Source organism: Strix uralensis, chromosome 4 (assembly GCF_047716275.1).
Source record: "Strix uralensis isolate ZFMK-TIS-50842 chromosome 4, bStrUra1, whole genome shotgun sequence".
NCBI classification, from domain to species: Eukaryota; Metazoa; Chordata; class Aves; order Strigiformes; family Strigidae; genus Strix; species Strix uralensis.
In genome coordinates, this window is record NC_133975.1 from 41,847,507 (window position 1) to 41,875,302 (window position 27,796).

General features: G+C 40.0%; 1 protein-coding gene across 3 annotated transcripts in view; it reads right to left on the minus strand.

Moving 5' to 3' along the window:
* Positions 1 to 1,595: 1,595 nt before the first annotated feature.
* Positions 1,596 to 27,796, minus strand: part of GALNTL6 (polypeptide N-acetylgalactosaminyltransferase like 6) — a 508,624-nt gene continuing 482,423 nt past the window's right edge. For 2 of the 3 annotated variants that reach the window (XM_074866466.1, XM_074866464.1), the window contains 4 exons: positions 24,359 to 24,580; positions 16,006 to 16,122; positions 8,061 to 8,210; positions 1,596 to 2,082 (listed from right to left, as the gene is read on the minus strand). In XM_074866466.1, the coding sequence (XP_074722567.1) occupies positions 1,915 to 2,082; positions 8,061 to 8,210; positions 16,006 to 16,122; positions 24,359 to 24,580 (657 nt within the window). In that variant the 3' untranslated portion in view covers positions 1,596 to 1,914. Of the gene's footprint in view, positions 2,083 to 7,002; positions 7,349 to 8,060; positions 8,211 to 16,005; positions 16,123 to 24,358; positions 24,581 to 27,796 lie in introns of those variants that run through there. The other variant, XM_074866465.1, reaches the window with a different exon arrangement.

The window sequence follows — 27,796 nt, forward strand, 5'->3', positions numbered from 1 at the left end:
TCTTCACTAACTAGCAGCAGTTGCTCAATGTATGGATGCATTTCACAATTTTCCAAGTGCATGCATCCTGAATGCTGTAAGATCTCATTCCCCTCCTAAAAAGTTCCTATGACCTGCAATTTTGTGTCTTACAACTACAAGGTGCTGCCATAAAATAGCACATAGTCATTGGTACTAGAACCATCCTCTGGATGCAATCAATGCTCTTTGTGCATAAACACAGCTTAAGGAGCAATAAACAAAACACAGTCATCCTACTCCCTCAAAACAGGGTAGATTGCACATCAGTATTTTGGTTAGTCAGCCACCTCTCCAGCAATCAGAATAAGCAACTTAATTACATTTGATATTTTTGGAACCTGAAAGCACTGTTACAGCCACCTCTTAGAGGATGTGATCTATCTGCATTTATGGTGCTTTCATCTGTAAATTCATCTTTTGAGTAAAAGCAGGCCACGTACTTACTTACGTATAAATTTATACTTGCTCTTATCTTGAAAAATCCTAAACCTATCAGTTATGTTCCACACAATCTGTATTAACTGATTTCTGTTGAGAAGAACCATAGGCCCCCCTCAACAAGTTTTAGAGACCTCTAATGCCAACAGCTTGATATGTCAGAGGGATACCACGGGCCATAATGATCATCAATGTGGCAGAAGTCTGTCTTACCCTGAATTGTGCCTGTGCCTAAAGTACCAAAATATTGTAACATTTAACTTGTTTGCACTTCTTGTTTCCTCCATCATGAGATCTACAATACCATTCACTTGCTAACTCTAGAAAGTTCATGCGATTTCCATCACAGATTTAAAAAAGTCTGAAACCATCCAACCAGTTTCATGTCAGTTTTTCACTCCACTCCTACCTGTCAAGAGCACTGCAAGATCTCTGCAAGATCTTTTAGGCTGCACTGCAGGGAGTCAACATGCTTTTAGGTGATGGCAGTGTACCCATGTTAATTTGACTAACCTAGTTCAGCATGCAGTATGCAATTATTTCCTACTCAGCTGATTTTTTTTCTTTTCCCCAGCCTATTTTCAATTTAATTTATATTTTGGTAAGGACTCTACCTTTCAAAACGACAGCTAGTCCACAAGCCTTCCATTATGCTGCAGCTGCTGCTGTTATATTTGCCACTAAAAAATTCTCACCTTTTGTGACAATGGGAATCACAATTGCTAAATATATTATGTATAGAAATTCGATTGCTTTTTTTCCTGAAGGGAGGAAATGTGAAGGCAAAACCTTACAGTTTATTTCATGCTTCACTACAGTGTAATTCTAGACCCTAAGATTTCTACCATTCCTATTTTGGTAATGAATGGAATGTAAAAGGGAGGTATTTAAAATTAATTGCAGCAGTTCTGAGGGTTAAACCTGCTTAACCCAACCTTTTATTAAGAGAATGTCAACAGAGCATATATCTTGTCTAGGGAGTGCTGAGACATCATTATTCTTCTACCAGCATGTTTAGTTCTAAAACCTGGGATTTCTTCAGGTTCCTGTAGCCGTCATGCACACCATATACCCATCCCAAATTACAGTGTCTGTTCTGAGCTACTCACTACAGCAGGATTTGACCTGAGAAACTCTAGAGTTTTGTTTTACTTTATTAACTTGGAGTACTTTTAAACAGTTTTTAAACAAAGTTTTTCCCTCGACCAGCAAGGGAATTTTCAGCCTGAAGTTCTCAGCAGCATCCGGTGAGGCTCTTGGCCAAGTTCTCCAGATACTGTACATCCACAAGGACAGCCTGCTGGCTCTTGCTGTGGCATTTTCTTAATCCTCAGAACAGATTTCCTGGATCTAGGAAATTTAATTCCTGACTCCTTCGACCCAGATGCTGGCAAAAGTGTAGTCTGCAGTCTGTACGTAATTAGGTGTGTCCATTTTTTCCTTTTTTTTTTGTTTCTAGGAACTGGCCTTGCTGTTAAATTTTTCTAAAACAGTCATATTAATATGTTCAAAAATCCACTGTTGAGTTTCAGATAAAGGATCACATCTGTTCATGAAAATCTTCTTCTCGGCTGGGTTGCAATCTATGCAGCTGCTGCTTACCGGATGGAACAAAGTTTTGTCCTACAGGAATGAAAGAAAAAATAGAATTAAGTAGCAAATGCTAAGTCATTGGAAGTGTTCTCATTTTACAGAACATGGATTAACACAGCCCTATCTGAAATGATTTTGTGGTCTCTGTGTGCTAACCTTGTGTAATAACCACAGCTATTATTAGGAAGCTGTAGAGAATGGAGCGATTTTTTCCCTTGGGTTATCATCCTTCATGAAATTGGGGATTCAGGAAAGAATGAGGAGACATCCTCTAGTCTTTAACTAACAAACACACAATACAATGAAAAACAGAATGTCTTTTAACAATCTTTGCATATCATGTGCTTGCCTGGAGCCCATTTAAATGTCTGAACCTGAAAAGTGGTTTTCTTTTGTTTGGATTTGTTTTTGACGGTTTCTATCATGCTTCTGGGCAGGAGGATCTGTAGAAAGCTGTCTGGAAAATGGATGCTCTTCAACTTGATGAAGATGTTAAAAATGAATTATTAACTGAAGTGGTGTGATGAACAGACACAGGACTGATGATTTCAGTTCTCACCCCATGAAATGCAGACTTTGCCTATGGCCTTGATAAGACCAGCCACTGAAATATGCTCTCCCTCCTAATAAGAAGGAAATCCAACACTCTTTTAGCTCCCTGTGGAGATTTTGGGAGGATAAGCATGGTTTAATTTGCTTTAAAAAGGATATTTATGATGATTAGTTTTATTAATTTTAATTCACAAAACTTGAGTGAATTGTAAGGAAACTGGCTGTGAATCTTTTGTAAAGCAGAAACTACCCAGATGCGCAACTGGTATATGTGGGTTGGGTACTTTTAACATACTTAGTTCATGTAGGTAAGTGTTTGAGAGAGACAGATGTGGGGGTGATTAGATGGTTTGAAAGTTTCTAGGGACTCTACATTTACTGTATCTGTTGAAACAAATTTCACATTACTCTTGGTAAACCACATCCAGGCTTTGTCCCTCCATGCCAAACATGCCCTGCCAGTGTTTTAACAGTAATCCAAGATGTGCTTGCTTGGCCAAGTTTGTGAGAGGGGAAAAAAAAAGGTACTTGTCAAATTGCAATTGATTAAAAGCTCACAAAACTGCTCTGGGTGCTGAGCAACAATCATACAGAAACTTCTCTTTACCTAAAAATACCCGACAATTCAAAAAGAAGTACGGAGACAAAAATAAATATCACACAATAAACCAGTAAGAAATAGTAGCTATTTAAAAACACTTTTGAAAAAGAAAGGTTTTTTGTCTTTTAAATTTAAGAAAGATGAAATTGATTGATTCTCTTTTGAAACACTATTAAAGTACAATGTCCTTTTTTTATACTAACATATGCAACAAAGAGCAAAATCGAAGCATCTTGTGCTCTGGCTGAGTGTGATGGTGTTACATCTGCCTTTCACAAGCATTGGTTTTCACCTCCAGGATCTGCCCTTCCCCCCAAACAGTGGGTAAACATACACACACAAAAGACTCAGAGGGATGCCGTTGAAGCTGACAGGATTAAATCAAATACTCCATTTTGCTCTACAAGGTGAGCAGGTAGGATGCTTCAGCTTGCAAGAAGGGGCTAACTGTACCATGTAGGCTGTAGTGTCCCTATTAAGAGGTGGGCCTGCAAGAACTCCCAAGCACCCTGTGGGGTGGTGCAGGCACCCATTTGCACCTTGCCAGCTCCTCCTGTCCTCTGTGAGAGACTGATGGAGTGGCACTGCCCAAAATCAGGACATAGTGACTGTGTCACAGCTACCCTGCCTGATGTGGGGCCTGGGAGGAAGGTGGCATCTGGTTTTCCTTGCATTATAGCTGGGCATAAGGGTCAGCCAAGCTATTAGGAAGCCAAAGTTGGAATACTAGAAGCTGTAATAGGATAGCTGGTACAAGAAGAAACCAAACAGCTTCAGTACAAAAAGCATGTTATGAAAAACACTCCAGCCTTTCCAAAGAGAGCTGGTGGTCGTTCTTCTCACAGAAATATCCAGGGGATGCAATTTTTGAGTGAAGCATTGTTGGTGCTTTCTTTCAGAAAGTCTCATTAGGAGGAGAGGAGAGCATCTTTTAAGAACAGGGACACAGTTATCACTCTGGAAAAACTTCTGGCTGACTTAGCTATATATAAAGACCTATTAATTTATCATTGCAAGCTTATGCTGACCTACAGTCAAAGCCTGCTGCTCTTATGGGTTTCAATGGAAACAGGCTCAGGACTTTAAGGGGTAACAGTTGTGTGCATTGTAGAGAAGAACTTTCCAAGAGAAAGATATGAATTCCTCTTTACACCAATATTACAAACCCACGAGAGCTCTTGTGGAGACACTTCTAACATCTGAAAACAGCAGAGTGATTTTTTTTTTTCTTCTGCATGAAGGCAAGTCTGAAGCTTATTTTCAGAAGGAGAAACTTCTCCATAAGATAATGGGCCTCGACAGTTCAGGGGGTTGGTAATGAGACACAGAGCCTTTCATTTCTTCTAGGTCACTGCTATAACTATGGTCAAGGTCAATAACAACTGGAAATCATTATCTGGCTGCAGTAGTTTATCTGAAATTAGTTGGTAGCCCCAGCGCAGTTTCAGCAGGACAGATGTCCGTACGATAAAAGCCACTATCACAATGACATGTCTTCAGTTGTCTGAGGAAATAATCTACGTACCTACTGTGTGAAGAGTGAACTTACTCTTACAGTTTGTCCCTGAAGCTGTCAGGACAGTATGAACAAACCACACTCTCTGGGCACAGTTTTTGACGTTGTCAGTCTAGAGTCTATCATAATCACTAAACTCAGGGTAGAATTATTGTATAATGAAATTGATTTTGCACAATTGTTTCTTTTTAAAGACCTACTAAATCAGCCCTCTCTTGGATACTTGTGCTCTACAAACAGCACTAATGGGATGAGGGCACACAAATTGAATCATATTTTATCAGAACCAATGTATTACCTGTCAACCCAGAATGATGCTACATTGAAAACCAGAGGTGTATTCCTTCACTGGGAGGAATGGAAATTTGTAGGCACTGTTGATCTTTGGCACTGGCATGCTTAGGAATCTCAAATAGAGTCAAGGAAATGACTTAAGCTTGGGAAGCCACTATTCTCCCAAATCGCTAGCAATTTCAGGTTATTTACATTTCTCTATTGAATTTCTCACATTGCTCCCATCATTGATGGGAGCCCCATTATGGTGTCAACATATTTTTTTTCCTGGTATTAAACTCACTTTCTTCTATTTCCAACCCATGGCAGTGTTTACGGTATTACTTGGATTCATTCTACTCCTCTGCTTCTTACAGGGTTTTGTTAAAGGTATGCTTGGCTGTAGGCCAATATTTTGGGTTGATCCTAAAAAATTGATTACTTAATATCACAGACTTACTAGACTTTCAAATAATTGTTCAGATGTAGCTTAAGCAGTATGGGAATAGGAATAGTTTTTTGACACATGCTTATTAGTGCTAGTTTTGGTTTCATTCATCTGAAAAGAATCTAGTTTGCACACTCTGAGACTGCACTGCAATAAGAAACAAAGTGTGGGTAGTGGGGATAAGCTGAATTTTTTTTCAGAAGAGCACTCCTTAGCCAAACTAAAATATTAATGTATTCTACTTGCCACTAAAATATTTAAGCTGGTTTTATTTGCCAGTATCCAAATACAGGTTGGTAGGGTGTCTATGCTATAAGCATATGGAATTTTAAAACAGTGTCTGGCTTCAAACTGTATTTGCAGCACTTTGTAGTCACATCACAGCCCTAACTTCTTCTTACCAGTGCTCGAGGATGCAAATGATCATGAGGAGACTCATCCTTAAAAGAGTAAAAACCTCTTATCTTCTAGTTTTATAGGAACAGTATGACAGCATGACAAGAAATGCTTCATATTAATTATATTATAAGATACTTAATAGCAAGGTAATTTTTCCTAAAGCATGGGAAGAATTATTGGCAGGATCAATACGTGACCATTAGGGAACCTTTGTGTCTGTAAATGGTGCAGAGAACAGAACAGAGTTACTGACTTGCTCTCTGTTTTTTTAAAGGAGGTACTTGCTTAACAGACTACTACTCTTATTTATTTAGGATGCAATTTTAGTAGCATACCATTCTCTAGGTAAAGGGCTCTAGTACAGATGCAGTTAAACCAAATAACATCCTTTCTCTGTACAGGTTGGGTTTTTTTTGTGTGTGTGGGGGGAAACACTATAAATGCTATTGTCAAGATGCTTTCAAAACTAGATAAGGATTACATCATGAGCATTTTGGAGGTATAGCTGTACCACCAAAAATCTCTAATGTAAATCTGCCCTGCATCTGAGGAAATAGACTATGTGAAACAATAAAAAACTGCTTACTGTGTAGCCAAACTAAAACTAAGCCTAAAGAAAACAATGTATACATAATTCTATTATTTCAATGCAGTTTCTTAATTTGAAGGTTTATGCAATTAATCAGCTTGCTGTCAGGTTGGTATTACAGTTAAGACTGTCACAGTACTTCCATCATAACAAAATTTTGCGGTGTTTCTTGCTGATATGGAAATGCCTGCCTTGCACTCAGAATTTTTATATGAGCCCTGTCAGCCTTCTGGAAGTTAAAAATGAAGCTGTGCAGAGAATTTCATAGAACTCAAATGGTGTATTTTTTTCAAATGTCATTTTTTTTAGTTATCTGCTGTATTCTGTCCTCATCAAAGGTGATGAGCCTTACAGAGGGCAGCTCCAGACCTGCATTTCATCTTATGAACTGGCTACATTAAGCACCAATGAAGTGCTAAAGGTATGAAAGTTTCTTTCTTGTAGCTTGGGTAGGCAAAAAGATAAATCATAAGGGTTTTGAAGCAAGAAGGTATTATTATGGCATTATAAAGCCAGATATGCAGCAATACAGCCATGACAATTTATATCCTCTAAATATCTGGCCCATGCATTCTAACTTTATTACAGGTAATACTTCAGTTTCAAAGGGAATGCACTTCTGGAAAATCTTGCGGTGGATCTCCGACTGCAACATAAATAGGGTAGAAAGCCACAGGCTAATAAGTAGTCACTCAGAAAAAGGGTCGGGGCAAACCTATTTTTATTGATTCTGAATTAGTTTTCTACTATATATCATTTCAAACTAGAAAGCAGTATTGAGGTTTATCTGGCAAAGACCAATTCCTGGCACTTTGGCCTCAGCTTAAGCAAGGTTGTGGACAAGGCACAGTGGACAAAGAAAAGTGAAGGATGTGTGAGAGGAATCCCCAGCGCTTCAGAGAAATGTATGTCCTTATCCTGCATGGAATACAGAGTTCATTAGTGAAATATTTAATCAAGGCAATTTTCTGATTAACCATTTAAAAAACCTAACAACAACAACTTGGTAGTATTACCAGGACTTTTTGCCCTCAATGAGGCTCTGACAGTTTCTAGTTTGACCTCCTGTTTCCAGTGATTTATAAAAATGGGCTGAAACTTAGCAGATCAAAGTAGTGTCTAAGCTGCTTATCTTTAATTTATAAACTCCAGCCTTCTTTGGGCTTACAGAACTGCTTTTAATGTTGGTTTTTGGTTTTGGTTTTTTTTTTTTTTTTGAGGGAGATTTTTCTGCCACTTATAATCTTTAAAATGTAGTAAAATAATAATGTTTAGCTCATGAGCAGCATTTCTTGCTGCTGTCACATTGGATGAAAATATTTCCAACAGAGCCTCTGTTAAAATGACACAAGCATCTTGAAGTGCCAGAATGGTAAAACACCTTTCAGGGAACAGATCCAACACAGACACCCTCTGAGCTGGATCAGATCCATTTTCATTTAAATTTGACCTAAATAGCTGAACGCTCAAAAGGAACATACTCTAGAGAGATTACCACAAAATTAAATTGGAATAAGATGGGGTGGATTTTAGAACAAAACTTCTCTGATGGGAAAACACAAGCCTGCACTAAACTGAATATAGGCTCAAGACAGTCTGAACCTCTGAGATGCCCCACAGTGACTCCAACCTTCCTATAGCTCCAGTGCTGGTTTCCCTTCATCCCGTGACAGTCATACAGTGTGACTGGGCTACTGTGCGAAATGGCGTCGAAGCAGAACTTCCTGGTGTGAAGTGGCTCCCCGGGGCGGATGTCTTCTCTCCAACCAAAGGTGAAGAGCTAGAAAAACGATATATTACCAGTGAAAAACATTGAAAATCACACACAAAGCTTGATACATGTTTCCCTACTCTGTCCATCCCAGCTGCCAGTTAAATGAGATCCTGCCTGCATACAATTCAGTGATGCCAACTGCCTTAATTAAAGTGTGTCAGCAGCGATGTGGAATATACCCCAGGAAGGCACAATCCCTACGGCAGGGAAGAAAAAATCTTTGGCGACACAGTACTGTGGCGAGGAGAGGGGATAAGCTGTATTAGTTACCTCAGTTAAAGCAGCATTCATATGCACTAGGACTACAGCTACCTAGGACTCAGAAAGCCTCTGCTAGTGCTGTTTCTCTAGCTCTCATTTGGATCTGAAGAAGCTACCTAGAGAGATCTTCCTATCACAGCGTCTTTCCCATGTTTAATGAACAGTTTCCTTCTGTTTATATGGGACAATGCTAGCATATCCTCTCTCAACTGTCTTTTTCCCCCAAACAACACATGATAAATAATCATCTTTCTACTGCAAAACCTGTGAGCTACAGGCAGCTTGTTAAAGCCCTTTTCCTCGCTGCCTGAGAGGAATTGTGGTGGCTCACAGTTAATAGAGGAATCCTTCTCAATTAGACACCAGCTGTCTGAAATGATGCTGTGACACTGCAGTCCTTCAATCATCAGATGAAGGTGATGGGTCTGACAGCACCAAATTTAAAGATGCGGAGTGCATTTTCCTTTCCCATGGACCAATCCTTGCAAAAAACAGGTTGCAGGTTGTAAATGACTACCTAAAAGCTCTGCTGAGAGCTGTGAGGGTTTTTTTGTTCCCTTTTGTTTTTGGTGTCAGTGCTATTCTTCGACTTCCTGCATGACTTTTGATTTTCTGTAGTATAAACTGAAACATAACATTGAGAAAGTGAAGCTCTCTTTAAATGAGCAAACCTTCCTAGTGGAAACTGTTTAGCTGTGATAGTTCATGAGGAACTGCATGCAGGCTCATTATGCAGGGAAGCAGTTCCCCATACTTGTGCCCAGCCTGGCTCCAGCACTGCAGCTACCTCATCTCAGGGTCCTTTCGTTCCATGTCATATAAGTCTGATCCTGAACACTTCTATTGTGGTTCCCAGGTTTTAACCCCTTCATTGTGATAGCTATCTTCTTTCCTTGGTCTTCCTAAAAGATACATCTCTTAAAAATGCTGCATCTTCCATGCTGTACCATCCTCCAAATGCCACATTTGAGAGGCGTTACTGTTTATATTGGCTTGCAGGCACAAAATACAAGCATATATCTGAATATTTGCCTTTTTTTGGTGTGTCTTATTGTAAGCCCTTGTTCTCTCTGTTAGCTGCTGTCACTCCCTATTTACTCCCATATTACAAGCTTCCTAGACAGCATTTTCCTAATCTGCTCCTGTGTCCTGCTTATTTCTTCTTTCTCCCAGAGTGCATTTTACATTTATCTGCAGTAAAATGCAGTGGACAGCTTTAACTTCATTTTCAAAGCAATTTCTGCTTTTCAAAAGGTTAAGTCTTTTTTCCATTTTTCTTCATGTTTCTTGGAAGCAGCATCATGGACTCCCCACAAAGATAACTTATCATTTCACAAGCAAAGACAGAAGTAAGATTTGGTACAGAAAAAAGCTACGCTGCTGTTTCTTTAGAAAAAGAGAAGCCTGAGATAATTTTCCTTTAAGGAAAAAACAAAAAAAGCCATTTTTTTTCTCTTACCCTTTACCTTTCTACAGTCAAGTAATAAAGCTAGAGTTCAAAGTGATGAATAAGAAATACCTAGAGGAATGGTGTGGAACAGTCGTTCTGTGATATTCTCACTCTCATCACTACTACAAGAGAGGAGACTTGTGCAGGACCTTCCTCACTTTTCCCAGTGGATGACTCTCCAAATTTCTCATTCTGTGCATGACTAGTGAGCTGAGGGGCCAATTCCTGCCGCTCTCTGGACCTTGTCCGGTGGACTACTACCCCACTGAATGCATCAGTACACCTGAAAGAGCTCAAGCTAACCTTTAAATCAGATCATACTGATCCAGGGTATCCCTTTGCCCTTTCCAGTCCTATGTGGTTTCTAAAGACTGCCAAGGCTGTCTTGTTTGAAAGTCAAGACATGGTAACAGATAGCGGTTTTTTTATTCCCTTCCACTGAAAGCCAGGATCTGTGTAATACTAGATCTCAGCATTTAGACTAGCACAGATTCTTCTTCCTCTTTCTTAGCCTCCTGTTTAGTAAAACCATGTCATTTTAAAATCAAGAAGTACATCTTGTCCCTAGTAATACTATTATAAAATCAACCTTGTTAGGGGCAGGAACTCAGTTTTAGGACTGAGAAAAAAAAAAAAAAGATCAGAAAAAAGGTTATACTTGTCTATACACCCAATGAATATTAAGATCTTGTAATTACAGACAAAATTTGAAGACCTACAGTCCTTCCAATCTCATCATTCTAAACTATCCTCTATTATTCAGCAAATTTTCTCTAGTGAACACTAAACCTGGCCAATATAAAAATTAACTCTCCAATGCATAATGTGCAACAATGCTATATGTTACTAGTTGAAGTCCTGAGTACATAATGCTCTGCTTTGCCACCATCTGTCACTTTGGATTTTGTTGTTCCTTTGACCTAAGCTGTGAGGAGCCACCTGTGTTGGATTTTATGAGAAATGGGTGAACCCTTTGGCACCCCTTCATTCATTCCTGTTTGCTTGTTGATTTGAAACAAGCCTGCACCTAAATTTCCACACACATTATTAAGAAACAGCAGGCTGGTTCTTCACCTGCAGCCTGCAGGGCTGCCGTTCATTGCTCCCTGCTGGACCCAAGAAACCCTCTGTCCTGGCTCAGTGGATGCTCATTCTGCTCCTCTGCCTTCTCTCATACCACAGAGCCTACAAAACACAGCTCCATCCTCCACATTTGCAACCAAGCAACCCTCAACCCTCATGCTTTAGCTTTTCATGCAGCCTAGCCCTGTCACGCAGTAATTGGGGAAAATACAGCTTTCCAGATTCATTTGTAATTGGCACAGGGCCTGAAGAATGATTGCCTGATACAGCCATTGGCTTGGGACCATCTATAGGACAAAGGCCCTTTTGATGCCATTGATGTTTTCCAGCCTGACAACATTGCTCAATTACTCTCTGCCTGGCTGGGGTCTGTCAGCTGGCGTGGTGCTTTGACTGTGGCCTTAGGCTTTAGCGAACATGTGCCCCGCACCAAAGATGAAACGCCACAGTTCAGAACTGCGCTGTGACTTGAACTATACCTTCAAGTAGAGAAGAAAGAGCTGGGCAGGCTGCATGGCTACTTGCTGGGCCACGTTAGAGGTGATTCCTGTTGACCTACTCCCTGGCCAGGCTAGGGGACTTGAGAAGAGAGTGTGATGCCTGTCGTTTTCCTTCACTGCTGGTTATTAGTTCAGCAGAGTTCCAGTTTCCCCTGAAGCCAGAAGTTAGCTCTGGGAAGACAGAGGTGGGAGAACGCCATGCAGTGCCATTCTCCTGTCCCTTTCCTTCGCCTCTGGTTTTTAATCTTGGGGAAGTTTCCAGAAACTGCAGCAACACTCATCCCCACTTCCTACCCTTCTCCTGTTCACCAGAAAGCCTGCAAGTGCCCCACAAACCTTTCGTCTGCTGTTTGCTCGCCAGGGCTTGTACAGCCCTGGGGTGGAATGTCTCCTTCTTCTCCTGGGGGCTGCTAAAGTGCTGTTCCCCTCACCACAGCAGCTGAGACTGTCAGCTTTTAATTCCTGCCCTGGTAATGTGACATGAATCAAGCGACACAAAGGATTATATCTCTAGAGGCGGCAGCAGCGCTGACACCTGCTGCACCAGTCGCATCAAGCTACTATAGTTTGCCACTGAACAATCCGTAAATTTATACCAGAAGTTACAAGACCAGATCAGTGCCAATCCATGCTATTTGAAATATGATAATAAAATGCTTGATATTTTCAGTAATAGTGCTGGTTTCTATTGGCATATGCAGAAATCACGTAGGCAACAAACTCAGGAAGATATAAGCAACAAAGAGGAGCTCTCTGAGGGTTGGTCAGGTGTTCTGCAGTTGTTCCCAAACACTCTTTAACAAAGTTAATCTTCCTGGCTTGCTGTGGTGCAAGTGGAAAATGACATCCCTTCTCCTTGGGTGATGTTTCATTAGACTGTGGTCTTACATGCACTGCATGTAAGGTAACCCTCCTGACTGGGCAGCCTTTGGGACTGAGTATGGAAAGCTAGTTAAGAAATTTCCATGAAAATATACCAATCTAAAACACACTTTTGTGGGAATCTTTTTACTTCTATCAACTGTCACCACATTTTGCTTGCCAAACTGGATAACGAGCCAGATTTTGTTGTCACAGATTTTGCTTGCCGAACTGGAACTTGATATTTTGCCTTGCAGGTTTCTGGGGGGCTACAGGACATGGAGATGTTGGCTATGGCTGGAGTAGTGGAAGCCCCGGTGCTAACACAGTGCTCATGGTCCCTCCACTGTGAGCTGAGGGAAAATTCAGGAAAAAGGGGGAAAAGGATGCTATCTTGTCTCTGAAAAAAATCTCCCAAGCCCCGCATCACCAAAATGTTTTGGCCTTCTAAAATTAAAAATTTTCAGAATTTCTTTTCTAGAGGAAAATTGAAAGTTCTCCTCTGCGAGAAATATTTTGCACATACTGTAATTTCCTATGGGATAGATATTCTGAGTTTCAGCCGAGTCTACTACCTCGTTCGCTTCATCTTTTAGTTTATCAGATTCTGTGATTCTTTCCTTTCTTTCTGAGCTGGTATCTTTAAAATCTGTACCTTGCACAAACTTACCCTTGAAATCTATCAGCCAGATGAACATGTCTGATACCAGGAGTCTGAATACTTGAATAAAATTAGTTTGTTTCTAAATGAATCCAGAAACTAATAGGATATTACCACTACTAAAATTATGCAAATAAAAAGTTGTCCAGCAATACAGTAATGGGTATTATACCAGGTCCCTATCTGGTAAGTTAAGGTAAGACACAAAATCACCTTTCTTCTAAAATTTCTATTTTGTACTTTTAGAAAATAAAGTTCCTTTCTAGGAGGAAGTGAAAGTACATGTATTTATTATAATAAATTCAATTATACTTATATTATTTACATATATGAATAAATTATAATTTTTTATTTATTACCTTAATTATCTTCTAAAGATTCCTGAACACTTCTTGCATGATTTCTAGGATTTTGACTGACAGGTGGATAAACTATTGGTAACTGTGTTCATATCAGTGGTGTCATGTTTTTGGCTGGAATAATTTTTTTTCCTAGTGGCTGGTACAGTGCTGTGTTTTGGATTTAGGATGAGAATAATGTTGATAACACACTGATGTTTTAATTGTTGCTAAGCAGTGTTACACTAAGCCAAGGACTTTTCAGCTTCTTGTGCTGCCCTGCCAGCAAGCAGGCTGCGGGGACACAAGAAGCTGGGAGGGGACACAGCTGGGACAGCTGACCCCAACTGGCCAAAGGGATATTCCATACCACAGGACATCATGCTCAGTATATAAACTAGGGGGAAAGCTGGCCGGGGGCCGCCACCTTGGAACTGGCTGGGTATCAGTTGGCGGGTGGTGAGCAGTTGCATTGTGCATCACTTGTTTTGTACATTATTCTAATGATTTTATTACTATTATTCTTTCCCCCCTCCCCCCCCCTTCCTTTTCTGTCCAATTAAAGCGCCTTTATCTCAACCCACGAATTTGACTTTGTTCCCCCAATTCTGTCCCCCATCCCACTGCGGGGTGGGGGCAGCGAGCGAGCAGCTGTCTGGTGTTTAACTTCTGCCGTGTTAAACCACGACAAGCGGGAAGAACACCCTCTGAAAGCAGTCCTCCCTCCTGGGAAAAAAAACCCACCCCACCCCCTCCCCTCCCCATCGAATCGAAACCGAAGCAAAGGGGTTGGTTGCGCCGTGGGTTAAAGCGCCCGGAGCCGGCGGCGGGCTCCCTGCGCACTGCGGCTTGTCCGGCGCTGCCCTCTGCCGCCCGGCCGCCGCCTTGCAGGCCGCCCACAGCCCTGGCCAGGCACCGGGCTGCCGGGCAAGCCGGGTGAGGAGGCTGGGCCTGGCTGTTGGCAGGCCTCTCCCAGCGCAACCGCACGGCGCGGGTGGGGGCGGCGTTGCCTCGCGGTGTTTTCCGCGCTCCCCTGCGGCGAGCGGCTGCGCGCAGCTCCGCGCCAGCCCGGCAGAGGGAATTCGTGCTGTCCCTGCAGCGCACGTCAAGCACGGACGTGCCTGAGGCTTCCGAGTTGTGGTTCTGCGATCTGAGGAGCTGGCTGGTTGAACTACTTCCGTGCTAGTTTAACGCTATTCATTTTAATGAAGTCGTTTTTCATCATTAGTGTAGCATGAGACCTTTACATCGAGTCTGATCCCAAACATCGCAATGCACGGGATTACACTGAAACACGCATTCCCCCCATCCTTCTCCCTTTGCGTCCCTTCCCTTTCCTCACAAGAACTTACGCCTTCAAAGGATATTTCAAGTCTCCCATTTTTCTGCTTTCCCTGCTTTTTTTTTTTTTTTTTTTTCTTTCTTCTCTCACCTTTTCATCCAGTTTTCTTCCCTTCTTTCTCTCATCTCTGGCAGTCTCAGGACTCCCTCCCCTCTTGAGGAGGGTTTGGAGCTCTTCAGGTTTGCAGGTTTTAAAGCCAGAGAGCACTGTGGTGATCTAGTCTGGACCATACAACTTCCTTCACTTAATTGCTTGAAATACTAGATGTCTTTCATAAACAAAAAAGGATTATATTTATCTAGTCACTGGGCTACATCTTTGGTAGCGATGTGAAGAAGCCTTCTTTCAGCAACTTTCTTTTTCCCATGTTGGCACTTACCTAATTTGTGATCATCCTTCAGCTTCTCCGTTTCATTCACTTGCACCTCTCCCCCTGCATTTCTCACTATCCTCGAAGAATGATTTCTTGACCTTAGCACTTCAAATACCCCTCAGAAGTTCTCTGTCCTGAGCTTCTAAGCTTTTATAAAGTGCTATGTGTGACTGTCAGGTCAATTTTTCTCCTCAGTATTGGGAATTTTTTCTAATCTGGGACCTGCCCCTGTGAAAGGCACATTCACTAAAATTGCTAATAAATGGTTAGGTTGTACTTTTCATCCAGATTCTCTTTGCATACATTGGCCAGATCCACAGCTTATGGGTCATGATCCCTTTCCTATGGCACTCACAGCAACAGTAAGTACAAATTAGAGCTCTTTTCCTCTGTACTCCTGAAAGCTAATGTTTTTCTGCCTAACCAACCTAGATAAATGCTTTTTTTTTTTTGATTCTTTATCATCCCTTGTCTTTGTGAAACCTTTTCTTTCTAGCTTTTACCCCTTTTTCTTGCTTATGCCTCATATTAATTTAGAATACGACCACTTGTTGAGATGAAAGCATAGAAGCAGAAAACCACTAGAGCTTTACAAGCCTGGCTACTATATTTAAAATATTTTCAGGTAACTGAACCGAAATCAACATGTTTTCATGACACAGTGAGGGAGAATGGGGCACCAAAAAGCTCTTTGGGCATTGCAATTCCTTTTGGAAATGAAGACGAATATACAGCCCTGCTGGTGGTTGGAATGTCCAAGGTTATGTTAAAGAGTACTTTGTAAAAAGCCATTAAGGTCAGCAATCATTCACAAATTATTTCTACACCCTGCTTTGCCTTAGGAAAATGAGGAGCCCTCAGAGAAATGTTTAGAAACTGGAAAAGAGAAGCAACAATTTCAACCTGCCTTTCTCTTTCCACCATTAAAATACCTGTTCGTGTGACCACGTTCGTTCCGAGCCATCCTTCACACAGATGTCTAGCCTCAGCTCAGTCCCCGTGGCTCCGTGTTTACTGTCCACACAGAGGTTGGCTGCCACGTTTCGAATCTGCAAAACCAAGCAGCAACATTTCACATTAAACCAGGCTATGGAATAGAGCTTCCAACATCTAGGGACTTAGGTGTTTAGCTCTGGAGGGCTTGAGACTAACCATTAGTTACATAAAACTGGTGGGAATTACTTTTTACAGAGTAGAGAGCCATGTCCTGGACGGAACTACTCTTTTAGGGAGCATCTTTAGAAGCAGCAAAGTTTGAAATATTCTGCTTAACAAATGAAAGGTAGGTCTGTATGAAATATTTTCATGCAAAGAAACTAAAAGAAAAAATGTCGGAGAAGTTCAAAGCTTGGTCTGACTGCTTCTTCCCTCTTACCAGAGCAAGACTGATCAACTGTATTAAGAGGGAATGATTTCTGTATGAGTCTCTCTCAGTGTTTGGAGAAATATTTCTTAAAAAGTCAGGCACGCCCTGTTCCAATCCTTGTTCTTACTTTGACACAATAACACCGTAGTAGATAAGGTCACACACTAGTGCCCAAGGTGCATAAAATTAAAAAGTACTTAACAAATCTGTACTGAAACTATGCCTACCCATGGAGGTTCCTTGTGCTGTCTGCATGCCCTCTGCAGACACTCTGCAATGTAACTTATTCTTAAAAGGAAAATCTAATTTTTTGAGACTGAAGCAACTATTAATCTGTGACTATCAGTCATACCAGTTATGTACCAGTGCTGCCATGTGTATCTTTTTGAAAGGCTGGGTTGAAAAGGAGTAGGTTGCCCATAGCCACCAGAAAAATACCAAAGTTATTTTGCAAATACATGCACATTTCTTCTTGAGTACCTTAGTTGGGCTATTTAAAAATCCTTTAGACACCTCCAGAATGAAGAGGATTTCTTAAAAAAATGCTGTCGATGAGATACACAGAAACTGAGTAATCAAAGTGCATGTACGTGCATGGAAACATGCACCAATTATATAGGTATGATATATAGAAAGCAGATGCATATTTTGACATTCTGGCTACTACTGGGATCCTTATTTAAAAAAAAGAAAAACTAGATACTGAATGGAGATACAGTTGAGTTGACATCTGTATTTTTCCATGGAAAATATTTTAGAAGTCACTGTTGTTGCCATATTATGTTAGACAAATGTAAACATCACCATTGCATATTTCATGCACATCCAAAGGATGGAAAACTTCTCACTATAGCACAAAACATTGCAAGGAGGGACAATCCTCATGCTTGCAAGACACATGGAAGAGTACTCTGCTATTTTTCTGATTCTGGAGGACTGGAATCTAGTCTATTCACCATGATCTAAGAAATATTTAGATAGATGGGAAAGTAACAGGAAGTGGAGAAAATGTAAAAAATGTCACCTTCAGGAAAGGTTTTAGGAGCTGCATTTATTTAGCCTAGGAAAGAGCAGATTGGGCAAATGATGGGGGAGCATCAGTTTGACTGACTGGCTCCAAGAACCTTTGAGCCTTCACCAGAGCTCAGAAAAGTATTCTTTTAAAACTTGGACATGCCCAATTCTAGGGTATTTTTTTCTTTTTTCAAGACAATAAAAATTGCTATAGATGAGGTAAAACACTAGCATTTCATACACATAACCAGATGCAGAAACTCAGCACTGAGCAGTCCCACAGTACAAAGAGTCACATTAACTGAAAAAAGAGGATGAAAGGTAATTAGTTCTCAACAACCCTGCCTTCATTTTCATATCACCCAGAAAAAGAGACAGGAAAGACTAATGAGGAGAATAGATTTTAATTTTATATTTTTAAAGCTTCATGTGAAATATCTACTTCAAGTATAATTTTTTTGAGAGTGTTCAATCATTTCTCAATGCACTTAAATTCACATTGTATAAATAAAGATTACTGGCCTTATACAAAATTAAAGGATACATCAGTTCTGTTCTTAGAGCATGCAAACTAATTAAAATGGAGCTGATAACAATTGCCATTAATAATTAAGGTATATTTATGTGAATCAGAATTGTGAAATGACATGTCCAATGAATGCTTATTGGATTAAAGGGCTTTCAGAATTTTGTCTCGATGGCATCGCTCCATCCCATTCTCAGCCGTTTGGACTATGCGGTAAATGTGTTCAATGCATTTCTGAATAACGTTTGAGCTGAAGCTACATTTAGTTCCTTCACTGTTGGAATCTGTCTCCCCTGTTCTTTATTTCCTCTCCTCTTCCCTCTACTCCTGAAAGGTTTCCTCGAGTTAGTTTTTCCTGTGGTTTGTTGCAGCTTACATGTTTGCGCATTCTTTTTTTGTTGTTTTATCCTTCCTTTCAACTGCAGAGGGGTCATGGTTTGTTTTTCATTTTCTTTGTGTAATACAGGCATTTCAGGCAAGTCTGTGCTTTTGTTCTCTGGCGTTTCTGTGTGGCCTTGGCAGTTACTAGAAATTGAACGGAGCCATCATGCTGCTGCCAGAGCCACGGGGAATGTTCTGCCAAGCACCAGCACCACATGGCCTGCAAATCCCCTAAGATGCCTTTCATGGACGAAGGAAGGAAAGCAGAAGCACAGCAAGGAGAGGCTTTCTTCTCATTTATACATCAATATGCATTTGAACTGCCTTGTCTCCAGTCACACAGCACAATGGATTTCAAATTTTTGAGGTTATGAGTTACAACTATCAAAGAAATAGCTAGTGATCCTAACACACTCACATTTCCAATGTTCGTATTTGTACAATTGTAGAGACTGGGCATGAACAGGAGAAAGATTTTATCACCCATGCAGGTAGGGCATTGAGTTGCTATGTGGAAAGCTTATTTCGTCAACCTTAACTGCTATTGTTTTATTCATGCAGATAAGCATATGGGAAAAGTATGCTTTCAAGGAGTCTGTATGGACTAACAAGGATGGTTAGTGGTGATCTTAAAGGCCGTTTCAGAACTAAACACACGCTGAAAAAAGCATAGGACACTATATGTAAGTCATTACGCATATTTAGTCCTTGAAATGCCATTGTAACACATGTTGGGACATAGATACTAAGGCTACGGGCCCTGTAGAGCTTATAGAGAGCAGATGAGGCATAAAAGTACAGAGAATACAAACTCTAAGGGGTCTATTTTCTCCCTCCTCTACACTGGAGGTGTCCGAGCCAGGATGTACAGGCTTCTCAGTGCTGCACTGATGCTCAGGAAACAAAGACATGTCACCTGAGTGGGATTTCTGCTGGTGTAGTGTTTGACTTCTGTGCTTTAAATGAGGTAGCAAGCCATAAGGGGAAATCATTGGGTAAGCCTAGATACAGTAATCCTTGGGTTTTACAAAAAGCAGTGAACTTATGTTAAAACTACATCTTGCTTTCTCTAAGTTAACCAGCCTGTGTTAAAAAGACTTCTCCGGAGCAGGCCAGGCCTTGAGAAAGAAATAGCTTATGTTGCTGGCACTGTGATGGGGAAAGAGGAACGTGATGTAAAATAGGAGCTGGAACACAGGAGGACAGAAGACCTGAAAGCCTAGACCTTAGGTTTGAAGAAGACACTGTTACCTCTTGCCATCTGATGCTTCTGATTTGATGGACAAGTATTCAAGGGAAAAAAAAAAAGAAAAAGAAAACATCTTTTTGGATACCTATCAAGAAAGGAAAGAAAAATAAAATAAAAAATAAAATCAGGGGTTGCCAAACAGAGTTTACATATTGCAGAATATATGGTCTCCCCGATAACTTGACCTCTGGTTAAATTAATGTTGGAGTTTTGCAGAAAGCCAGCAGTTATATGATTTAATAAGCTCCCCATGGGAGAAGCAGATTAAGACGGTCTAGCTCTACACTCTCAAAAACATAGTATTTGTCATTAGTGCGCAAGCATGGAATGGAAACTGGAAAGCAATGGATGTGTTGATTACCATGATAATCTTCTTGTCAGAAAAGCAACAGTCTTCTGAGGAAAAGGAAGGGTTTCAGGCCATTGATACAACCTGCTAGGATTAATTTTGAGATTTTTGAACATTTTGTCAGGAGCTGTGTAATGGACACACTTGCATGCTCCATGTTAAATTGAGAAAAAACCAAGACAACCTCCCTTCACCCCTTTTACTTTAAAACAAAGTGAATTTCCCCCTTCCTCTTAAGGGAATGTATTTTAGGCTGAAAAAGAAATTACTGGGGGAAATCAAAGCTTTCCAGGGTCCAGTGGTTATATTGACCAGTATTTGATAATTCTAAAACTCTACAACTTTGTTCACAGGCAAATGAGTTCCTGAGAAATTTGCTGTTGAGGTAGTGGGTGATGTCCTGGCTCCTGCAGACTTGCCCTGCCTGCACTGGAGCCAGGCTGTCAGCCAGGGACACTTCAGCCTTCCTGGTGGCAGAGAGCAGTGAGCCAGAGAGGGAGAGGCACTCTCAGGGGTCCTGGGAGCTACCCTGCATGCTCATCATGGCATGAAACCATCTGCACCAAAAGCAAAAAGGGGGAAAGTGTAGCAATCTAAAGACAACTTTGTGTTCAGTATGGTCATCTGTTAGAATGATGAATGTGGAGATGGTGCTGGGACTATCTTTAGGGTGTCCCAATACAGCAAGAGAGGCACGTTGGTGCTATCAGTTTGTATAATACTTTCCTTACATCTGATTTAATGCCTCAAATAAGAAAGTGGCTGTAGCTCTTAGAAGACATTAGCAATGTTCATTTATGTTGTTTTTTTCATTTGAGTAGCACTTACAGCGAGTTTTAGTGCACTGCTTACGTTCTCAGATAACCCCAGGGCCATTAATATCTACAGATCAGATATGAAAAAAATGAGTCACCTTTCCTGTCAACTGATACATAGTAATTTTAAAAGTATTTATCCTTTGTGTGAGCCATAAAAAGGAAAAGTTGAAGTTAAAAGAAGTCAAGCACTGCCAAAGACCTAACTGAAGAAACAGGGGACTCTGTTATTCAGTGTGACACTGATCCCGATGAAAGAATTTGAACAGCCCAGCTGTGCAGCACTCAGTCTGCGCAAGGTGGGGAATAGCTGGTTATATTGCTTTTGTACAACAGATGTGTGACACTTGGTGGGCTGAGATTGGCTCATTAAGGGTATGAGAATGACACTTTATTAAAAAAAGAAAGTAATCAAAAGAGAAGTTAGTGAGTTCTTAGGCTTTAATCCTTTTTCAAATGTGTCACTCAGCTTCATGGGCGACATTTTCATGTCAGTGCAGTAAAACAGTTCTGTAAAATCCAGAAATTTGGGACTGAGAAAGGAGTATTTTCAGGTCCTACAGCTTAGCACTGCTGCAGTGACTGAGAGACTTGCTGTGTATTAAATCATTGAATAACAAGTTCGTGTAACAGCAGATGAAACCAAGCTTAAATATTTACCTTTTGACTGAGGAAAACAATTTTTTTTTTTCATATCACCTTGACTATAGGAGTCATGAAGTCTAAAATAAATTACAATGGCTGACATTATATGACTGATTTACTCTAAAATGTGTTTTCAAAGGTATTGTGGAAGCTGTGATATCCACACAATATATTCATGCTGGATCACAGCTTGTAGATTCATGAGTACTTCCTAAGAAAACATTTGGTGTCCAAATCTTACCTAATGCAGCTATTGTTTTAATTTCCTTCCACAGGATTTCAAATACACATTAGAAATAAATTATTCTGTCTTAGAAAGAGAATGGGATGGGCATTACTGTTTTTCAACTGGTAGCATACTTTCCGGTATATTCAAAAGGATAAGAACAAAACCTAATTGAAAACTTTCCTTTTTTCCACAGCGGAGGAGGAAAGAGTACAATTATCTCACCCAGACACAGAACTGACAGTCTCACTAACCTTAATCTGTCTGTATTTGCTGTTACATTGCTTTACTGCACGTATTTCAGATGTTACAAGGCTGAACAGAGTATTAAGGGAACGTACATCCTGCCAGCTAAAAAGGACAAAAGGCACAAACACGCAGAAGAGATAAGGCCATGACAAGTGTAGCGAAGAAGATCGTTTTTTGTTTTTCAAATTTCCTTCTTCTCCATTGTGAACAGATTTTGTCAAGAAATGTAAGAGTCGGATTTTAAATAAATGTGTTTGCAAAAAAAGAGGAGTTGTGCAGAGGCTGTTTATGAGATGTCTGCTTTCACACCACATGCTTTTACTAGCTAGATATCAAAATACTGGAGCCAAAAATTGTCTGAGTACCTCATTGTTTATTCTTTCTCAGACTGTCATAGGCAAGCAGATGTAAAGTCTTTCCAAGTGGAAGCAGAGAGGGTACTAAATGACAGTCAGTCTTGGCACAGGCTTTTGGTGTGTATAATCAGCAAGGTTTCTAGAACTGCTTGATTCATACAAAGCAATAACACACAGTCTGTTTTCCTCTTTCAGCTTCTAATTATGACAGCCATTGACCTTCAAGTTTGTTCAAGTTCCTTGCAAGTGCTAACAAATTAATTAAAACTTCACAGGAATGTGACAGTCTCAGGAAAAAATAGAGTAGTAGGGCTGAAACTTCTCTTCTTGTTATTTTAGAGAAAGTACGTTTTAGAGGAAAAAGAAAGCCCTTGGTCTTTACTTCCTTCCTAAGAACTCAGTAAGTGCTTTTAAGGTACAGATTTGATACCACTGCTATGGTCTTTGATTCACTTTTAAAAAGTCTTGCTTTTATGCAAAGAGTATATTAACATTGCTGTGAAAAGAATGAATACCCGAATCACAATCTCTTCCACTTGGACCCTCTGTTTGAGTTAAGGATTGTTCAGCTGACCAGATAAATTACACATCTCATGATCACCATCCTCCAAGGATGCACATGTAGAAGATGGTGAAGGAAGATCATAGTAGCAGTCACAGCACCCAGATCCAGCCTGACTTCTACTGATAAACCCCTTACCTCTTGGTATACATTAATTCCATAAAGTGTGGGCAGTGGCATCAAAGATAGAAGAAACTTTAACAACAGAGGTATTAATTATTGCCAAGAAGTAGCGAACAGTAAGACACATATAAATTGAAGTTCCTTTCAACATCTGTAACTGGTAGGTTACAAAGAAGAATTAAGGACTTCTACTACTACAGAAAGTTAATTTTAAAATCTCACAATGAGGCAATTTGCTTTTTAAAAAAGAAATTCTAAGAATAGTAGAGACACCTGTGTTTAGAAATCCCCTGCATGGTCCAGCCTTGACGAGTGGGGATATGCAGAGGTATGACTAATCTTACCAAATGTTTTGGTCAAAGTTTCAACTTCATCCTTTGGTTTCATATATAAAAGGTAATTGCCTGAGAGCCCCAAGAACATCTCCAGCAAAATCAGAGAAGGCCATAACTCACAGTACAAATATTCCTATGGTTTTTAAAAAAGTAGCACAATACACTGAGAGAGCAAAGCCTTCTTTAGAAATCTTTGTGAATTGAGAGGAAAAAGCCCTCCGCATGCCACCTTTCCATGGAGTGAATCCGCTGTAGTTCCTAGGGGTAAAAGGCCTCTGTAATTTTTCAGTGCAGCTATGGAAGTAATTTCCTGTCCCTGCACTCTTTGTGTTTTCATTTCTTCTGCACAAAACAAACTGTCAAAGCAAGGTGTGCTAGGGCTCTGCTCTTCAGAGAGGTCTGAATGCAGAACATCTGTGATCACGGGTGGAGAGTTCCAGCAGGCTGTTTGCTCACCTCCTGCTCTGGAGTGATGCTTGGATATAGGCTTCTCTTTGGTGGTCTCTCCCTCCCCTCATTCCCCAAACAAGAAATTGCATTTGTCTGCTACCAGTACTTGGTCATGACAGCATCTACACAATGCAGACCACAAGCTGAGTAAAACCAGTCTTTTTAAAAGAAAAGGATCCAGGCTTTGCTTATCACACCTGCATGTGTGAGCAAAACAGAGCAAACCTAACTCCACCTACATACAATTGTCCTTGTAAAAACAGGAGGAGGTATATAAATGAATATGCAAAAAAAGAAGCGTTGACTTCAGATGTCCTTTTTACTAAAATGATTTTCAGCATCTAAAATCATCTTGTGACATGTAATAATGAGCGCTACATATTCTTTTCCACATTCTTGTCCTCACTGTGCATGCAGCTTATAGCCTATACACACAAAATTGTAATAAATTATAAAAGGGACAGCGATAGTTCTAAGACACTACAGTTTCTCATTTTAATGGCTAGTTCAGGGATTGTTCCAATCACTGTGAACTCCCTTAATAACACTACTTATCATAGGAGCTAAATCTAATTTTATAATTTTAATTTCCTGCAATGTAAAATGTTAGATTCATTTAAATTTGATCTAATTCCTCACCTCCCCCCAGGCAGCAGGTGGAGGCTCCACAGGAGGGTAATATTTGGGGACATCCCAAGCTACTGCAGCCATGAACCACTTGAAATCTTTACATTTAAGGTGCTTGCGAAGTTCCTTCTGGGCAGAGATATCACCAGTTGAAAGATGTCTGTACTCAGGCCGTCGCTGGTAAATGTACTCTGCAAACTCATCCATCCATGTTTCTGCCACGCGCTTCAGGTTCTGTGCAGCAGAAAAAAGCAATCATTAATTTCTTCATGCTTGGAGTGAATAGTATTTCTAATGGGAAGAATTAAACAAAAAAAATTCAGTAGTCCAAACAACTTTTAAGCTTAGCTGGTTGAATTTCTCAGTCTTAAAACATGGAAAAATACTGGTAAATGTATGCTATCTTCATTACAGTGTTAAGCAAACACTATGGAGTATTAAATACCTTGCTTTCCTGTTCACTCTGTAAGATACAATCTTCTGTCTGTTGGACATCTTATTTTCCCTCCTATTCTTTATGCATCCTCACATGCGTTTTTGATTAATGATGGATGTTGAACAGAAATTTTATTTCAGCTGCTCACATTGGCACCTACATTTTTTCCCTGTTAGTTCATAACCTACTAATGTGCATGAAGGGCTCAAATTATTCCTTCTGATGTATTTCACTTTGCATTTGAAAGGCATCTGAATTTTCAGCTGCCATCATACTGCTTAGTCACCCAGCAATTCCTACCTAAATTTTAGAGTCAGTTCTGCATGTATGAGGACAAATAGTCATGAGCTTGATCTGCCCTATTTCACAGCTGGTTTTGCACTGCCTTTGGACTGGAGGCTTTACAGTGTTGGTGTACTAGTAAATGTACTATGCAAAAGCATAGCACATAACCCTATAACCCTGAAGTGGAGCTGACCTGAAGCAAAGCATCTCATGGGATAGGTATGGCAACTTGTGGCTTTCTGCATTCAATCCCATAGACATATCTAACCTATTTCTGTTCCATGAAAACCAGTTCTGGCTTATGTCCCACAAAGTTTATTTTTGTTGGTGTTTTACAGGAAACAGAATTGCCTATTTTGTTGCATAAGAATTTATTCAAATTATAAAATGAAAAAAAAGACTTGTAAGGAAAAATCCTGAATAGATGAGACTGAAGAGATATATTTTATTGTTATTTAACGTCATGGAGTCTAAATAGGCTGCGGGCAAATTTTCCTGTGTTTTTGCTTGTTTTTAAAATTCCTTCTGAAACTCAATCCACACAAATTTATATGCAGATGTTGTAGTGGATTACAGGCTTAGCCTATTCTGCATTTCCACAGCTGCCCAATAACCTCTTATCCCACCAACAAAGCAACATCTCACTGGATGACACTGAGATACTAGGGTGTTCTTATTGCTTTGTTTGTAAAAACAAGATCATCAAGTTTTGTAATATTCTTTTTATAGAACACTAACTGCAAAATGCTGAGATTCGCTCCGTAATAAGCTGGAGGACAATATACATCTGATTATCATCAACATAAGGTAATGTTTCTTCTCAGAACATTCTCTGCATCTAAGTAAGCCTGATTCGTACTCTTGATTTGCTTTCAAGATTCATTTGAAAATTCCTGTCCTGAATTTTATTAACCCATGCAAACTAAATGTCTCTGAACTAATAAGGCTTATCTGAATACAAAGACAGAAAGACACAGAACAAATGAAGTACTTTTAGCTGACACTGCAAGATAAGTTTCTATGTGCTTTCTCTCTGTGAAGCAAATATGTTAAAACCTGCAGGGATAAAGCAAGTTAAATTAAAGCAGTATAAGAATCCACAACACTTATATTCCTACCCAAAAATGGCTTGTGCCCCACATAAGGGCACTTTTGTTATAATTTCATGAAAACCTAAATTCCAATAATTTAGGATTCAAGAATAAAGGAACTGGGTAGGACAAAGAAAACCAGAACAATTTCAAGAACAACATCTAAATGACAATCCCACCTGTCCCATAGAAACCCTGTAACACAGAAGTCTCCTAGTAAAAATACTATGTGATGAGACTTTGTAGATGGGGCCAAAATATGATTAAGTAAATTAAACTAAGAAGCCAAAATCATGAAAATAGGTGTGACCTTTCTAGCATATCTTTCACTGTAATGCTGTACACTTCATTTACTACAATGCAAGTGCAGTTTAAGACTGTTCTAGAAAATATCAAACTATTATTTGCAATCACTTTATCTGATAGTGCTATTTCCATATTTAAAAATCATACTGCAAAAAGAACCATACAATAAAAGTATAGTAAAAAAATTCTTAGGAAAGAAAAATTCAAAGTAACTCCAGCAGTGGCTTACCCCATCAGTATTAAGAGTAGGCTCTGCTGGAGTTTTCTCTTTAGGTATTTGGCTGCACTAAACGAACTGCATTCTGCTTTAGATTATTATAAATGAATAAAACGGGAGTCCAACAGAAATCTTGATATTATACCTGGTCACTAGCTCAAAATTCTCATTCAGCAGTCAAAAGCTCTTTGTTTTTCAATAAGTCCTTCATCACTGTTTGGGGGTGTGTGGGTGTGTGTGTTTGGGGGGTGTGTGTGTGTGTATCCACCAAAACGTTGCATTAAAAAAAAATTCATTCAGTTCTTCTCACCATTCCCCAAATACCAGGTAAGACTCTTTAGACAAATCTATTTAAAACTTTGTTCCCCAGTTCTTCCAAGACCATTCTCTCCACTGTATGCTAAAAAACTTTGCAAACATTGCCAGATCCTGTAATGAACCTATATATTATCCTTAGCATGTTTATACTGTCATAAGCTGAACCCTTATGCGGCAGCCCTTTGAATTTTAATAGTTCCCTTTAAAAATATAGACTCTTGCTAGCTCTAGATCTCCAGACTGTTTATAAACATGACTGCAAGGAACTCTCTGTCCTGGAGTAGTGGGAAGCTCTTTCTAAAGTTGCCAGTTACTAGGAAGCAAGCACTCAGCATCCAAACACTTTAGTTTTGAAGAGGTTTGTTGACTTCAGTTAGCATGGGTTTCTTCTCCTTATTACCACTATGCAAGTTCAGTAATCACCATACTTCCTTTTAACATAGACGTGTACAGACTAGTAGCAAAACTTCAAATTGCAGTTAATCCCCACACTTGAATTGAATGCAGTCAGAAAGAGCTGCTGTCCTGAAAGTCTGGTGCAACCTTGCACAATAAAACAATAAAGTCAAACAGCAATTACATTCCTATTTAGAACATGCTAACTTAGCATGTTTCTGGAGCAAAAATACAGGCTGTATGATGAGATGAGTGAGCTCTCATAAACTGAAGATCCTCATTCTGTGGCTGTCTAACAGCATGAAAAGTTGCCCTACACAACCAACCTCCCAGAAATGTAACTCTCCTCTGCAAATTATGTCAGTGAGCTGCTGGTTTTTTACTCACCTTATCACAGCACA